Raw genomic sequence first — 18,344 nt, forward strand, 5'->3', positions numbered from 1 at the left:
TGATTGTAACATAAAAAGATCGGCCTTACAAGCTCAAAAAGAAATTGCTACGGAAGATTTCCGTTTTAAAGCATCAACGAAGTAGATCGCGTCATTCAAAACATCACGTCTCATCGTATCAAGAAAAATAAATAAGTTTATTACGTCCAAAACCATTGAAGATAGTAAATCATTAAAACAGCAAGCTAAGGAATTCGTCAATAATGTAAAACAAGAAATAAAAATTTATGAATTAGCAAATGTATACAATTCAAATGTTGAAGGAGAAAAGCGAGTAGAATGTCTTGTACAATCTGTTACTTCTTCTAACCATAGTTACACAGTTCAACCAACTGTATCCGCTGATGAAAAGCTTTTATCCCCACTTTTTTTGTTTCTAAAAGAACCAAGTGGTAAATTTGGACCAATAGTTGAAACAACACTTTTTAGACCTCATAATGTATAAATAAAAGCATCAAAATCAGGAAAACTTACATCAGGTACGAATTATTCTTTATTTTTTTTCTGTTTTGCGCATAAGTCATTGTTGATGAAAATATTTCATATTTTTTTAATTTTCAGATCATTTCAAAATTTGGCTGGAAAGAGTGTTTTTTGCAAATGTGGATCGAAAATCTTTATTACTAACTGACTCATGGACTGGGCATTGTCCTCAAGTTGTACAAAGCGTTAAACTAACAAATAAGGATACTGAAATTATGATCTTACCAAAAGGTAAAACTGGGAAAATTCAACCGCTTGATATTTGTGGATTCTGAGGTTGGAAAAATTTTGTTCGATATTTTTCGGATCGTACAGTTTTGATGGGTTTGGATATGAACTTGCATTTACGAAATAACATTATAAAATTGCAATCACTTACATATATCCAATTGTCATCTCCTCGATACATAAATTTATTCAAGGACTTGTGGTACAAAAGTGGCTCCACAGAAGTAATACCAGATGAGTTCGAAAATTCTGTGGATTTTGCATTTCACGGATCATGCAATTCTCATTGTGAGGTTCCTGGTTGTCAAAATATAGCAATTATCCGCTGTTCATCGTGCCGTTATGTTTTCAAAATTTTTTTCATGAACATCACGATTGCAAAACATATATTGAATGGATCTGCATATGACAAAATGATGAATTTAAATATTAAATTTCGTAAACATCAGAAATATTAGATATTTTTTTCAAAATTTTTGTAAAAAATCATTTGTGAATTCTGGTTAAATTAAAATTGATTACAATAAAGCATATATTATAACCTTTTTTTCTATTTTTTCTCAAAGCACATTCACATTACATGACATTTATAATATTTGATGTCCCGATACACAAAATTAAGTTTGGGATGAGAAGTAAAAAAGTAAGTAAAATATTGAAATATAATATCATTTCTAAATGCAAGAAATGTACAAAAAAATTATTATTGATGAATTCATATCAAAATTAGTATAAAAAACTATAAATTTTTTTTTATAAAAGTTTTGTGATTTTCAACCCTTATAACTTTCGTTCTATTCATTGTTTCATTATAAAACTAAAAGCATTTTTCATGATTTTCCACCCTAAAAATTATGCAATTGGTCTTATTCGATTATTTAAACTGCAAGTATGCGAAACTTGAATAATACTCCTTTGGAGGCTAAACTTTGAGGGGTAGTTTTACCCCCTAGAAATTCTTTTCCGCAGATAAAAAAAATACGTGTCTCTTAGATTTCGACGAAGAACAACATATCTCAGTTTCATCGAAATCAGAGAGGAACACCGGAGAGAGTTTCCTTGTGAGTACGAGGACAGATCGACATTTGGTTCCATTCACATCTGTCAAATTGTCATTTGATGACGTGTCGCGTAGAAGCTTGAGGGCAGGGTTTTTTCTTACCCGTAAACTTGGCTGTGTTTTTGTTGCGTGGGAGTGGGACAAATATACTTGCGATAATAGCTCTTTTGAGCTCACGTATCAGCCTCTTGAGAGGTAGGCGAAAGCCTCACCACATATTCTTTGTTTGAGAGTTATCGAAAACGAAAAATTTCGAAGAAAGTGTTTTTTTCACATAACTTCGATATTTCTGTTTGGATCATTTTTGATGGAATGAAATTAAAGTCTAAAACCTTTGTCGATTGCCACCAAGAACGTGAAAATCAATTTATTCAACAGCTAACAACAGCTAAATCAACAGCTAACTCTTTGAGCTTAGAGAGCTCAAAATAACATATAAATTATATTTTTGAGCTTGAAGAGCTCAAAAACGTCATAAGTGCAATTTTAAGCGCTTAGATATGGAATTAGCGAGAAATTGCAGGGATGGTCTTTAGGGTCAACCGTTTTTGAAATTTTTCTATTTCAGATCAGAGGGAGAGTTCAATCGACCTGCGCTAGTAAGGTCCAGTTTTTTTGGAGAAGGTAACTTTAGCGCCATTTTTCTAATTAAAAAAAAATTTTTTTTTGTTTTGATTTTTATTTTCGTGTAGGTGATAAGTAATAGAATAAGTGTAACAGAAATTTTAAAGCATTAGTCATGACCTTTATATAGACATAAAATTTTTGAAATAGCTTAAATTTTAGGCCGCTAGACCACCGGGTTCCGTTAATACTATTCAATAATATACATATTTTTTTATGATATATTTCACAATCAATAAATTTTTCACTTATGACTAATATTACAAGTAATTTTATACTGGCTTAATGCTAATCTTAATATTAATTTTATTAATGTCTTACCATATTATTTTTTTTTTTTCGGAAATTTGTATTCTTTCTTATTTTGTGATTATTATATATATATATATATATATATATATATATATAAGCAGAACACAAATTGCGTCGGTGACTCTGGCAGCAACGGTAGCGCAGAAAGTGGTAGGAAAACACGGCAAGATTAGGATCGGCTGGACCAATTGTCGTATTAGAACAGTACTAAGACCAGTCCGATGTTATAAATGCTGGCATTTCGGGCACCGTGCGGTTCAGTGCACAAGTGTAGTCGACCGCTCCAAACTTTGCATTAAATGTGGAGAAGAGGGACACAAAATCGCCGAATGTAATAAGCCTGCTAAATGCGCACTGTGTGCTGATCAACCCGGTACAGAGAATAACGCCCATTATGCCGGCACAAGCAGATGCCCAGTATACCAAGAGGCACTCAAGAAGATAACTGATAAACGAAAATGAGAATACTGCAGCTAAACATCAACCACTGTGAGGCGGCACATGATTTGCTCATGCCGACAGTACGTGAACAGAAGCTTGACCTTGTGCTTATATTGGAACTGTATAAACACCTCGGCGGCCAACCATGGGAAACTGACTGCACCACAAAAGCTGTCATATGGTCCTGTCGCAAGCTCCCCTTCCAGAGTGTCGTTAACAATAGCAGCGCCGGCTTTGTAGCAGTATCGGTAGATGGCATCCGCTTTTACAGCTGTTACGCACTACCTAGCCTCACTATTGTTGAATTCATGGACTTTCTGGTTCGACTGACGGAAGACGCGAAGCAGTACTACCCAGTGGCAATAGCTGGAGACTTCAACGCCTGGGCAGTGGAATGGGGCAGCAAACACACCAACGCTCGAGGTAAAGAACTACTGGAAGCTTTTTCTACGTTAGATGTAGTATTGTTAAACAGCGGCGATGCGCCGACGTACACTAAAGGAGACGCAAGTTCTATTGTGGATCTTACTTTTGTCAGCAGCAGCCTCATCAAAGGAAACTACGACTGGAAGGTGATGGAGATCTACACGGCCAGCGATCACAATGCGATTCTCTGGGAAGTATCAAAGGACCAGAATCCTAGAAGACCGGCTAAGAAACTTGACATCGTTGGGTGAAAGGTGAAATCCTTTGACCCAGGTGCTCTAGCAGCTGCCCTAAATAGTGAACCGCTTACTACTGGATCTGCAGAAGAAATGACCAAGGACTTGATGAAGAGAGTGACCCAGGCTTGCGACACCTGTATGCTCCGTAAACGGGGCATGAACCAAAGACCTTCGGTGCACTGGTGGAACGAACACATCAGCTTCCTACGGAAAGAGTGTCTCAAGAAAAGAAGAATATCTCAGTGTGGTTATCAACGGCCTGACTCAGCGGAACTAGTCGCAGAATACAAGAAAGCTCGTCGACATTTAAATAAAGCCATCAAGGATAGCAAGAAGAAGTGCTGGAAAGAGCTAATCAACGAGGTAGACAAAGACTTGTGGGGTAGACCTTACAAGGTAGTCATGGCACACCTGAAATATCAACCAATGCCGTCTCCTACGTGTCCTCAACTCTTACAGAAGATCGTGACTGCGCTGTTTCCACGACAGCGCGTTTTGAACTATCTGTTGACATAGGACAAACTGAATGATATTCCACCTGTCACGAAAGAAGAACTGATGGAAGCTTGTAACCGCGTCGGGAATAATAAAGCACCGGGATTGGACGGAATCCCTAATATTGCCTTGAAAACATCTATTAAAGCAGCGCCAGCGTTATTCCTCGACGTCTACAACATCTGCTTGAAGGAAGGGATTTTTCCTCGGAAGTGGAAACAACAACGGCTGGTACTACTTCCTAAAGGAAAAAAGCCACCGGAAGAACCGTCATCTTATCGTCCACTCTGCATGCTGGATACAGCCGGTAAGATACTAGAACGTATAATCCATTAAAGTATAGAAGCAGTTGTCGATCCACTCTTAGCAGACAAGTAGTACGGATTTCGGAAAGGACGATCAACCCTGGACGCGATTAACCTATGATGGGCCGCCATGTGGCAGATAGGGGGCGGGGTCCTAACCGGTCGTAAGATCGGTGGATCGGGGCGAAATAAAATAGCCCTTGCGGACCAAATCAGGCATCGGAGCTGGAGAGTCACAGCCATTGTCCGTCTATCTTTGTGGGTCAGAGAAAGCTCGCTGTTCTTCGGAGCAGAGGGTAAGAGCCAAATAAAATAGCTCTCGCGGTCAAAAACGAAAACTCCCCTTTCGGCAGGATGGGTTGGTCACACCATCTGACCTAGGGTCACGTACGCAAGCGGATACGGTGACGCTGCTTGAAAGAGATGTGTGAGATGATCCTTATAGCGCGGTGTACGTGGTAACTCCCGGCATCTACGTGCCGCACCCACGGGAGCAAGAGGAAGCCGATGAAGGAAGCAGGTGCAGGGTCGAAGCGGTTGAGATTTCCCGCTTCAATGACCGGAAGCTCTTATAACAATGGAGGTAGCTGTACGAGTGATCACCCCTCCACTTCCGGAGGCATCGCGTTCGAAGACGACCTTTTGCTTTGGAGTATCACTCAAAATCATGGAAGAAACGAAAAAACAAAAAAAGGACAGGAGTATTAGTGGGCTTCACGCCTAAAAAGTAGCGATTACAGCAAGCATTGAGATGAAGAGGACGCAAGCGATGGAACGCCTCGAAAAGCTGACCAGCGAACTGCATGAGTTTGTCCAATCAAAGGTCAATATCCATAACGAGGTAAAGGCCAAGGCAACCGGGGTAGTTAACGCCCTTCGAAGGTTTAAAAAACTGGACGAAGAATGGCAGTCACCTCGACGACTCACTCCTCGTCTTACGCCGGAGAAGAGCAGTCAACTTATTGTGGAGATCGAAGTATCAATGGACACTGGAGGCGATGGTGACGGTGAATCTGATGCTAAAGACGAAGGTCATACTTCCAATAAGTCTAACAAGAGGAAGGACCGAAACTCTTCAGATGGAATAGATGGGCGATTAACAAAGAAAAAGGACTTGAAACCAAGTCCTCCGAAAAACGTGATGAAGCAGAACGCCGAAAAAAAAGACGCGACTGATTGGAAAGATGTCCACACAAGGAAGAGAAATGGAGGCTAGCCAAAGAACAGCTCCCAAAGGAGCCTTCAAAGATGCCCAGGCCGGAGCCTAAGCGCAAAAAACCGCTCAAATGGATCAGACTCGACGCACTGATCATCCGCCCGGCCGAGAAAGCAAAGTGAGCCGAGATTCTGCGTCGCATAAAAAAGGACGTCCCTGATGAGCAGGTTCGCACAACGGTGGACAAGATCAACGAGACCAGAAGCGGGGACTTGCTGATCACAATTTCACGGAAGAGCGTGGACAAAGGCCAAGGCCTGCAACAGACCATCGCAAACATTCTTAAGGAGAAGGCCAAATTGATCTGCAAAGGGCCACAAGAAGACATCGAGATCCGAGACCTAGATGACACCACAACAAAGCAGGATATTCAGGCTGCCCTGCATACGGTAACCAAAGAGCTCTGCGAAATACCACCAGGGACAATCAAGATCCGCAAAGCCTACAGAGGTACCCAAACCGCTGTCGTGACACTACCGGCTGCAGCAGCTCAGAAGATATTAGACGGAAGCGGTAAAATCCGAATTGGCTGGGTCAACTGCCGTATTAGAGCCACGAGGAAACCTACCCAATGTTACAAATGCTGGCATTTCGGGCACCACGGATCCCAACGCAGAAGCAAGATAGATCGATCCAAGCTATGCATCAAATGCGGCCAAGAAGGACACAAGATTGCGGACTGTAAAAACCCAGCGAAGTGTGTATTATACGCGGAAAATAAGAGCACAGAGAACGCTGCCCATCACGCCGGCACATACAGGTGCCCGGTATACAAAGAGGCACTCCAGAGAATGACAAGCAAGCAAACATAAGGATATTATAGCTTAACCTCAATCACTGTGAGGCCGCGCATGACCTGCTCGTGCAGACCGTGCACGAATTAGAGCTTGATTTAGTAATAATAGCAGAGCCATACAGACACCTGAATAACCAACCTTGGGAAACTGACAGCACCACCAAGGCTGTCATCTAGTCCTGTGGCAAACTTCCCTTCCAGAGCATAGTGAGCAATGATAGCATCGGCTTTGTAGCAGCGTCTATTAACGACATCCGTTTTTATTGTTGCTATGCATCACCTAGCCTTTCCATTGTCGACTTTACTGACTTCCTGGATCGACTGACCGAAGATGCAAAGCAATACTACCCAATAGCTATAGCAGGGGACTTCAATTCCTGGGCGGTAGACTGGGGCAGCAAGCAGACTCATGCGCGAGGCAAGGCACTACGTGAAGCAATGGCCTCACTGGACGTGGTCCTTCTCAACATCGGTGAAACACCAACATATACCAAGGGAGAGGCTAGTTCGATAATAGACCTCACATTCGTCAGCAGCAGCTTATTGAAAGGAAACTATTCTTGGGAAGTCTTAAACACCTACACCGCCAGCGACCACAGTGCAATACTTTGGGAAATATCGGCTGGCCGGAACCTTTAAAGAGCAACTAGACAAACTAATGCAGCTGGATGGAAAGTGAAAGACTTTGACTCGGAAGCTTTGGTAGTAGCCTTAGACAGTGACTCGACCATCATCACAGGAAATGCTGTAGAGAAGATGAAGGACTTAATGACGAGAATTTCCCAGGCGTGCGACACCTGCATGCCCCGTAAGCGTGGCATCAATAAAAGACCATCGGTGCACTGGTGGAATGATCAGATTAACGCCCTTTGCACAGCTTGTCATAAAAAGAGAAGATTATCACAGCGTGGCCACCGAGGACCTAACTCTGCGGAGCTGGTCGCAGAATACAAAAAGGACCGTCGAGAACTGAACAAGGCCATCAAAGATAGGAAAAGACGCTGTTGGAAGTAACTCGTCGATGAGGTAGAAAAGGACCCATGGGGCAGACCGTATAGGGTGGTCATGACCCACCTGAAGCGCCAGCCAATGCCATCACCTACGTGTCCACAGCTCCTGGAAAAAATAGTTTCTACGCGGTTTCCTCGACAAAGTAAGTTTGGCTATTCTTCATTGCCAGTAAATCCAGAAAACATTCAACCTGTCACAGAAGAGGAACTGATGGAGGCGTGTAACCGAGTAGGGAATAATAAGTCGCCGGGATTGGATGGAATCCCGAATATTGCATTAAAAACAGCTATTAAAGCAGCGCCAAATCTATTCTTAGATACCTTCGATTCGTACCTCAAAGAAGGGATTTTTCCTAGAAGATGGAAACAGCAAAGACTTGTACTTCTCCCTAAAGGGAAGAAGCCACCGGATGAGCCATCATCCTACCGACCACTCTGCATGCTGGATACAGCGGGTAAGATATTAGAGCGTATAATGCACCAACGAATAGAAGCAGCCGTTGATCCACTCTGAGCAGAAGGCCAGAATGGTTTTTGGAAAGGACGATCAACGCTGGATGCGAATAACCTGGTGGTCGATACATCTAAGGAGGCAATCGCTGGAAAGAGATAGGAACATGGCAGAGAGAAGTATTGTTTAGTGGCTGCCTTGGACATCAAAAATGCCTTCAATTCCGCTAATTGGGACTGCATCATGCGAGCTCTCGAAGATAAAGAAGTGCCAGGATACCTGCACTGAATGGTAGCAATCTACTTTACAGACAGAGTCCTTAAATATGACACTAAAAACGGTCCAAGGGAGTACAAAATAACCGGAGGAGTGCCACAGGGCTCGGTTCTGTGACCTTTGCTGTGGAATATCATGTATGATGGTCTCCTGAGAGTTGCATTACCATCAGAGGTGAAACTTGTTGCATATGCCGATGACGAAGCGGTAGTGATTGTCGCGAAACACTTGGAAGAGATCAATCTGACTTTCGATATCACTTTTAGCCGGATTAATCTATGGATGGAGATGATGAAGTTGGAGTTAGCCAAGCACAAAACAGAAGCTGTGCTCATCACCAGCAGAAAGATCGTAGAAAACATCAAGCTGAATGTCGGCGAGCAGGAGATCGCATCGCAACCATTTATCCGATATCTGGGGGTGACGCTGGATGCCCGACTGAACTTTAAGCAACAGATCGAACACGTAAGTGCTAAAGCATCAGCGGTGGTAACTAGTCTATCAAGACTGATGCCGAATGTTGGAGGCCCGATGCAGAACAGGAGACTATTGCTGTCGTCAGTAGTCACATCAGTGCTCACATATGGAATATCCGTTTGGGCAGACGCGCTAAAGACCCAAGAATCATGGAGGAAAATCGGACTGGTCTACCGATTAAATGTACTGAGAGTTCCAAGCGCCTTCCGCACAATATCCGAGGAGGCAGTGGGCGTCATTTCTGGAACTCTGCCTCTTAGAGTCCTAGCTGACGAAGGACGGAACCTCTACCACCGAAAAAGGTCATCTACACTGAGCGCTGAAGAACTGAGAACTGAAGAGCGACAACATAGTATAGCAAGATGGCAACAACTATGGGATGCTGCGGAGAAGGAAAGATGGACTCATCGACTTATACCAAGGATTGTCGTTTGGCTTAACCGGAATCACGGCGAGGCCAACTACTATCTGACCTAGATGTTGTCAGGATACGGCTGTTTCCGGGAGCACCTTGATCGCTTTAAGCACGATAATTCCCCAGAGTGTCCGTCTTGCCCAAGAGTTGCTGAAAATGCGGAGCACGTTTTCTTTGAGTGCCCTCGTTTTAACCCACAGTGTGATGAGTTCGAGAAGATCCTGAACAAGAAAATCACACCAGAGTCAATAGTAGAAGAAATGCTGTCATCCAAATCTGCCTGGAACGCCACAAGCACGTTTACCACCGAATTGCTTACAGAGCTGCGTTCCATTGAAAGAAATAGGGCAAATGGCAGAAACTAGAAGGAAGGAAAAATAACACCTTAGCCACCAGAAGGAATAGTAGTAGCTAGATACTCCCCTCACGAAGTAATGCCTGACGGCGGTTTCCATGAGGGATTAGAGGAATGAAGAAAAGGGGTTTAGGGTTTAGTGGGTAGGGGCGTTAGCGTCGAGTTTTAGTGTGACGCTGCGTCGAGTCACCACATATCCAGGCCGAACAGCTATGCCTGGAATCCGTAAAAGGGATTCCCTCCCCCCTAAGTTAAAAAAAAAAATATACATACACACATACATATATACATACTGTGACGTTATTTTTCACATGGGGTCTGTGACAACTGAGCGTCACATCGAGCACTAGCTCAAAAGCTCAAAAATATTGTACAGCGATAACCCAAGATACTGTAAATAGAACGATTTAAAATTTTTTTTTTATTGATTTATGGTAATTGTGGATAGTTAGTTACAGGGTTAGGTAAAGTAGGAGGCCGCGATATCAAGCCTCGCGGTAATACAGGATTTGGGGAATTAGTTCGCGAATTAGTTACAGTAAGATAGAGGAGTGATCATCGATCAAGAGAGTTCGAGTTCGACCGCCGTCCGAGACAGACGTGTTCCAGATAGTCGGTCTTCAACCGTTGTCCAGGTTAGACGCTACAGAAAAATTATTCAGTCTTTGTCCAGGATGGACGCGTTCCCGATAAATTTTTATTCGTCTTCAGAGACGATTATGCTACAGATTCTCTCTTCTTTTGTTTATTTAATTAATTATTTAATTAGCTTCGAGTCGTTTGGGTTATAGCTACAGATTTAAGAGTAATAATGAGGAAAGTGATTGAGTTTTGTGTGAGTAAGGTAAAGTAAAGAGTAAAGTTATTAGTTGGCGTCTCGAGCTTGTGGACGAGTCTACGTTGCCGTGGAGCGGGACGATAAGTCACCCGGCCTCGTGGATGCTAGGTAACTAGCCCTTTTGAGACTCCTGGTGGACTACGGAAGTCCAGCTGTAATGCTGGCGCTCCAACATGGGAGGAGTCAGGTGTGAGTAGGAATCGGTTTTAGTAATTTTGCCCTTGTGGTGGTTTTGGTATTTCTGACGAGACTTGACCAACCTCGCCGAGAGTACCGCTGGTCCACGTTAAAATTTGGCAGGCCACAGGTGTGATCGGACCATTGTGCCTGTGGAAGCCTTTGGTCAGTGTTAATTTTGAGGGTTAGAACCTCTTGTAAAATCCTTTTACGATTCCCTACTTATACCGGCTCCAGGAGAGGTAGCCACCATGGACGATCCTGGCTCGGGAAAAAGAAAGAAGGTATTATTTAATTTATGTTATTTCTGTCGAGTTAATTTCGTATTCTGGGGAATAGTCCTCTTGTAAAACGTTTGTTGCGGTACGTTTTAAATTTATTCTTTTTCTTTGAGTAAAGTAAGAAGGATGCTCAGTTTAAGGTATATTTTATGAGTTTTTATTTTGTACGGTTAAGAGAGTTAAGGATTTTGTGAAAGGTATGTTTTGAAGCCCCAGGTCATTTTAGATATTTATACTTTAATTGGGTTATCGCTCCAGTAAGAATCAAATGTAATTAGAATTATTTAATTTTTGTATTTCTAGCTAAAAGTTATATTGAGTTCTGTAACGGTTATATTTATTCGAGTTTCCGGTAATTAAGTTCCTGTATCTGTTTTGTTGTAACCATTATAGTTAAAGTTTTGTTAAGTTTTTTTGGGACTTTGTTAATAAATCAGCTATCAATCCGAAACATCAGCGTCTTGATTTACACACGTTTCCCCAACGTGCAACCGGATCACCCCCTCTCTCCACAATCCACACACTGAGCGACACCGAGTATACCCGCCTTCACTGCTGCAGCTCCCAGCCTTGTTGTTACAGTTCTTTGAGTTTTGGTAATTTCTCGCAAATAAAATTATCTGGCGTCCTTACGGTTATAGATGAGGCAGTTCGCGGGAGTATGAGAGTCGGAAGTATAACGTTTGGGGTTAAATCTCTAGGTTTCCTATTAAAGATATCGTTTGTAGTTTAGTTCAAGGAGACCACCCACCAACCCCCTAATCTCCAGATTTAACGTTATAATACATACATACATACATACATACATACATACATACATACATACATACATACATACATACATACATACATACATACATACATACATACATACATACATACATACATACATACATACATACATACATACATACATACAGACACCATCGCAGGAATAGTCAGGGAAGCTTCCTAGGACCTTAAAACGTCGAGATCTGATGAAAACTCGATTTTCGAAAAACGGGGTAAAAACAATAACTTCCCGATTTTTGAGAATTTTCAATTTTCTTAGCGGGAAGTTAAAAATACAAGTCGTGATTTTATTTATTAAAAACTGTCAATAATGAATTTTTTCGGCCAATAAACTACTTTTTTTTTCACGGTAGAAAATCTTTCATTTATAAAAAATTTATCCCTAGCGGTTTTCAATAAATTAAATCACAATTTGTACTGTTTTTATTGCAAATAAAAGTTTTGACTTTATAATCTCTCATAGAGAGACGCCGATGAACTGAATTTCCGTTTTGAATTTTTCAATTGTGAGAGAAAGACAATAAACATTTTTTGTTACTTACCTCGGGCCGGAAAAGCAAATGCCTGCACTTACCCCACACACACGCACGCGTGGCCGAGTGAACGTGTGCACATGTTCACAAGTGGCCGTGTGGAGCACCACTTCACCACAAGCCTACTGTAAGCTTCCGTAGTTGCGCGCCTTTTTATAACTTATGCGGCCGTCTTGCGACGCTCCCGGACAAACTCGAGTCCGGTCGGAGGCACACGATGTTTAGCATCGTCACATCTTCAAATTATCGAAAGTTTGGAACAGTTTATTTTTTGTGCGTTTCAAACTCGTACAAAGCGAAAAGTTCAATGGATGGTCTGTAGGATCAACCGTTTTCAAGGTTTTTTTCTTCATTCATCACTAATTTGTAACAGGGGTTTTTATTCCCGCCGTTCCATAGCAGCCTTAATTTATTAATTAGATGTTAACTATCCATACCATTAGATTATTATTTTTAAATGTTAAATTTAGGGCGCCACCAGGTTGTTACAACGATGTCCTGGAAACCGTAAGAACATGAGAGATAATCTACAGGGCAGAGAGAATTGAAAATTATTTAGAAATGAATAAAACTAATAATTCGTGGTTACCAATCATTTATTTCACAATAATCACTCTCACACGCATACTATAAATTCCATTGCCAATTTTATCTAAATAATTTCTTAATTAATACCCGTAAAACAGAGGGGAAACCGTACCTTAATTCACGGGTATGTAGACCACATGACCTCCAATTATTTACCGATATTCCGTATTACCAATGACCAATTTTATTGTAAACTTTTGATATAGAGGGAAAACCGTACCATTTACCAGAAGCTACTCGTCAATTTTCTCAACCTATTACCAAAATTTGGAAAAACTTCTGATATAGAGGGGAAACCGTACCATTTATCAGAAGCTTCTTGTCAAAGTCTCACTCTCTATCACTCATAACCCAAACCGAATTAATTAAAATAAAATATTAACTTTATCTAACCGAACTAACTAATTTATCCGGTGACTATTTTCAATACAATAGAATTACATGATGCCAGTAAACATGACCTTGTGATTTTAGACGCGCAGTTAAAACGTTCTGCGTAGCGACAAATATACAACCACTTTCTTATAAAAATTTCATCTAACCACCAATAATTAAAATTATGACTTAACCACAAATTAATAATAATTAATTAAATTAATTCATTAAAACTGATTTTAAAATGACGCGTAATTATCTTAACATAAAACTCACCTCAAGGTCAATAAATATATTCCGGGTGTCGGACCACAGAATTCTCCAGCAATTTTATTTTACCCAATAATCAATTTAATTCACTCAACCCAATAAAAATAATTAAACCTTGTCCAGAAGAGTAAATAAGACCGGGTGCTAACCACAGTCGAATTTTACCCACGAGACTTGACAATGTACCTTGCAATCGACGAACTACTTCCCGCCAACTTATAGCCACGGCTTTGTTCTGCTGCCGCCTCGTCGTTACTCGTACTCTCGGGGATTTTGTACTCCTTCCAACCGCAACAATTATTCCTAGACGAACCAATTGGATTAGTATCATGTAATTTATTAATTAGGAACAATTATTAAATATAAAACATCGCTTGCGTTCCAGTTAAGTGAACGTGCGACTGGATATTTACCTGATTATCTCAACTGTGTCCGGAACGTTCGGTAGTACAACCTCTTCTGTCTTGTTCACCGGCCACTACCCCACTCGTGCTTGCTCCGGCCCGTCACCCTTCTCCCTACTACCTACTACCGAGACCATCGCACACTGGTGTCGCGTCGATAAATTATCGAACTCGCAACGGTTCGAACTAACTATCAGAGGTAACAAAGTACCCTGTTACAAATTCATTCAACTTTTTTCAGTCTGTTATCTTGTTTTTATGACTGTATTGCAATACGAAACTTAAACAGCCAATTATACGTGATTAACAAATTGTCAACTAGTTTTATAAATTTTTTAACGGTAAAAAAGACTTGTTGAAGTCTTGTTGAAGTTGATTAACCAACAGTAAAATAATGACAACTTGCAGAAGAATTTCGTAAATAAACACAAACGTTTGAACTTTTTAAAACTTAATATAGATTGTCTTTATTTTCTCACCATATATTCAATAAAAATTTCTCAACAGACTGACTTATTTGGATTCGAGTTATTGGATGGCCATCTGTATTTACATATCGATCTTGGAAGTGGATATCTAAAGAAAAGAGTATCTAAATATCGAATTGATAACAGCACTTGGCATGATATTGCATTAAGCCGTATTGATCGTCGTGGAAAAATTACGGTTGATGAAGAATTGAGTGAGTTTGAAACAATTGGTAAGTCTTAATAAAGATTCTTTTATCATCAAATACAAAGTAACAAATGAGAACCTAGTGTATTGCAATTACAACTCTATAATTAACTCTTTTTGTGTTATCGCTACACTTTTTTAACTTCCCGCTAAAAGAATCAAAGATTTTCGAAAAACGGGAAGTAATTGGTTTTACCCCGTTCTGCGAAGATCGAGTTTTTATCAGATGTTGTCACTATGTCTGTACGTATGTATGTATGTATGTATGTATGTGTGTGTGTGTGTGTATGTGTTTCATCGAATAAAAATTAATCACTTAGACTAAATTTTGTAAGTCTTAATTTGTTTTATATTTAATTTATTAAAAATAGGTATTTAAATGATCACTCGTAATATTGGGGATAGTATAAAAATGTTTATTTCCCCAGAGGACGAAAACTCAGCAAAAGCTGAAAAAACCTCCTTGATGTAGTACAAGTCGTGTGAATGTGTGATATGTGTATCTGTATGTGTGTTAGGGTGATCAGAAAAAACTTTCTAATTTTTTTTTAACTCTTACCCTCTCAAATGTTTCTCTTTGATATAAAAAAATCCTCACCAAACATGAGCTCTATAGCTCAACTCTAAGGGGTCGCTTTTTTTATTTTAGTTTCTCATTTTAGTGGGGAGCCTGCTTTAGAGGCTTCAAAAAATCGATTTTTTTTTTGCATAAAATGTCTTCCCAAACTATCCTAGAATGTGTCCCTAAAATTTCAGAAGCAAATTCAAAATATTTTCGGAGTTACAGGAGGAATGGTGAGCAAGCGTCGAGCATGTATACGAGCGGCCGGATCGCTCGGAGTGCCCGCGCTCCGCCCCTCGAACTATTGTATGTATTCTACCTATTGTAACTATTGTACGTATCCAAAGGGAAAGTCTGAAGAGCAACTCTATGGACCAGGAATCGTTGATTAGCATATTATTGCGGTAAGTTCAATTACGATTTTTTATATACGAAAACGTTGACGCGTGATTTCTCGGTTTTTCATTTTTACGATTGTTCCTAATTGGCGGGAAAGATAGGAAAAAAACTAAACATCCTATCGAAACGAGACAAAATTAATTGTATTCGGGATTAAATTCTCTTCTAGTTGAACCTTTTTAGGTTTTTTAACATTAAGAAAGTTATGATTAACCCACTTTTTGAACAATCTAAAGTGAATTTTTTTTTCCAAAAAAATAAATTTTTTTTTAATTTACGAAAAATTGTTGAATTTCTCACTTTTTGTTGAATTTTCTTAGTTTAACTAGAAGCTATAATATTGAAAATGAAAATTTTTTTGGGTTTTTTGTTTCAGATGGAAATTGCGACCTGTATCTTTCCCGCCGCACGACACATGCACACTCGAGGCGCCTCGGCGAAATGCTTGTATCAGGCTTAATATGACATATTTTAATGAAAAAATTTGAGAAGACTGTTGAAATATATAACAATAAAACCTGAAAGTTTCGTTTTAATCGAATATTTCTTTCCTTCCCAAAAAAATCCTCGAAAAAATCGATTTTTTAAAGCTTCTAAAGCAGACTCCCCCCTTAATTAACATGGGAAAAATTCTTTTTTGTTTTAAATTGAATTTACACTTAATTTACGCAATTTAAAATAAAAATGATTTTATATTCTTAAAGTAGAGTCTTTGAGTTTTACAAAACTCTAAGACAAAGTATGATTATCTCTACTAAAAGACTAGTTACAGCCCTTTAAAAATGACTAAATTTCGAAATTTAAAGAAATAGTTGGCAATTGGGTCATTCTATGTCAGATCGACAAATAGTTGGAATCGATCTCTTTCGATTTGGACAAATTTTTATCAGAAGTTTTTGTTTATCATAAAACGAAGTTCTGCCAAAGGAAAAACAATAAAAAAATTTTTTTCAAAAAATATGCTAATTCAAAATTTCGAAATTTTTTCAGTTTTTCAATTTTGTTTTTGTAATATCTCGAACGCTTTTGTAGATTTAGGAATGACCTTTCGTTTGTTTGAAAGGGGACACTTAGGGATATTGAAAAAAAAATATTTTTGAACAGAATTTTCAATAATGCCAAATTTTGAATTTTTCAAAATTGTTAAAAATGACGATTGAAGTTAAAATTTTAGCTCAATTTTTTCTGTATAATACATAGTAATCATCTTGAAAAATTCTGAAATTTTAGAAGGGTGTTTTTTTTCAAAAATATCAATTTTTAAATTTCGAAAAAATTTTTTTTTTTGCAATTTCTAAATAAGGTAAAGTTATGCAGATGTATAATATTGTAAATTTGAGGATTATAACTTGAATGCATCACGTGGAAATATTAAATAATAATTTTTTTTTTTTTTTTTTTGGAATCTTACGCGTCAGCCTTCTGGCCTAGACACGTGGGATTTTTACGTCTCTTCCTACTATTTATTGTGCTTGATGTGTCTAGATACACATCTTTACCTCCTATCCGCGGCTGTGGCCGACTTACAGCCTGTACCCGCATTTGCCTGTGCCCCGCCCCTTAGCACAGTGACCAAGGAAACCACAGAAACCTGGCCAGGGTACAGTCGGCAAGGGAGCAAGCCTTGGGAATCGCAGAAAAATTGCGACTGCCAGGGCTCGAACCCACGCCTGAGCGACTGCTGTACGGGTAGTTTAAGACTTAAACCGCTCGGCCACGCAGTCGCCTGAATAATAAATTAATTTCAACTTTTTTTTTGATTTTCCATGCGTTAAGGATGACTTTGAGATCATGTCCAAAAAATAAAAAAAAGTTTAAATTTAAAAAAAGTTTTGGAATGACCCAATTGCCAACTATTTCTTTAAATTTCGAAAATTAGTCATTTTTAAATAGCTGTGACTAGTATTTTTGTAGAGATAATCATACTTCGTCTTATTGATCATTATCAATTACAAACAGAGTTTTATAAGTTTTATAAGCTCAAAGACTCTACTTTAAGAATGTAAAATCGTTTTTTGTAAAAAATTGCGTAAATTATGTGTAAATTCAATTTAAAACAAAAAAGAATTTTTCCCATGTTAATTAAATAGGGAACTAAAATAAAAAAAGCGACCCCTTAGAGTTGAGCTATAGGGCTCATGTTTAGTGAGGATTTTTTTTATATCAAATAGAAACATTTGAGAGGGTAAAAGTTAAAAAAGAGAAAAAAAAATTAAAAAGTTTTTTTTAATCACCCTAATGTGTATGTAGGAGAATTACGACTTAAGTTAGACATAATAGGGGTGAGCTTAGCCGCCAAGGGATGGTTATTGTTTGAAGTTACAGAATGTACTTTTCATTGGTCGAAATCAGATAAATTGATGTGATTGTCAGTGATGCTATTTGTTATTGATAATGATCAATAATTGTATAGATGGCCGAAAGGCACTAAGTTAAATTGACAATCGCGTATTGTTACAATATGATCACTATTGCGTTGAGATTTACTCGTATAATTTATTGAATTTATTTACTGATCAGTTAAAAATTGTATTGAAATGTAATTATTAATAAAAGCAACGTTAGTATGTTATCATTGATAAATTAATAGTAATATTCAAAGGCGTATAGTGATAACGAAAATAAATGTGTTTATGAAATGTTACGGTAAGCAAAGTCTGCAAAATGCACGTGCCAGCCCGGCGTCTCTCTTACTCGACACTCTGCGCATGAACAGCAGCCATTATTGTTAAGACTCGAGTCAGGGGGCCCGAGATCGAGCTTGAGACCGTTGTTCAAGTATTTTTCTATACATTTACAGAACATGTGCGTGCGTGTGCGTGTGCGTGTGCGTGTGCGTGT

The 18,344-nt window shown here is 39.2% G+C and overlaps 1 protein-coding gene across 1 annotated transcript in view; it reads left to right on the forward strand.

The window, feature by feature from the left end:
* LOC123263793 (neurexin-3-like) overlaps positions 1 to 18,344 on the forward strand; it is a 763,584-nt gene that overhangs the window by 326,197 nt on the left and 419,043 nt on the right. Inside the window, exons 14-17 of the mRNA XM_044726803.1 lie at positions 162 to 392; positions 5,354 to 5,799; positions 5,997 to 6,596; positions 14,375 to 14,567. Of these exons, the coding sequence (XP_044582738.1) occupies positions 162 to 392; positions 5,354 to 5,799; positions 5,997 to 6,596; positions 14,375 to 14,567 (1,470 nt within the window). The remainder of the gene's footprint in view (positions 1 to 161; positions 393 to 5,353; positions 5,800 to 5,996; positions 6,597 to 14,374; positions 14,568 to 18,344) is intronic.

Source organism: Cotesia glomerata, linkage group LG1 (assembly GCF_020080835.1).
Source record: "Cotesia glomerata isolate CgM1 linkage group LG1, MPM_Cglom_v2.3, whole genome shotgun sequence".
Classification (NCBI taxonomy): domain Eukaryota; kingdom Metazoa; phylum Arthropoda; class Insecta; order Hymenoptera; family Braconidae; genus Cotesia; species Cotesia glomerata.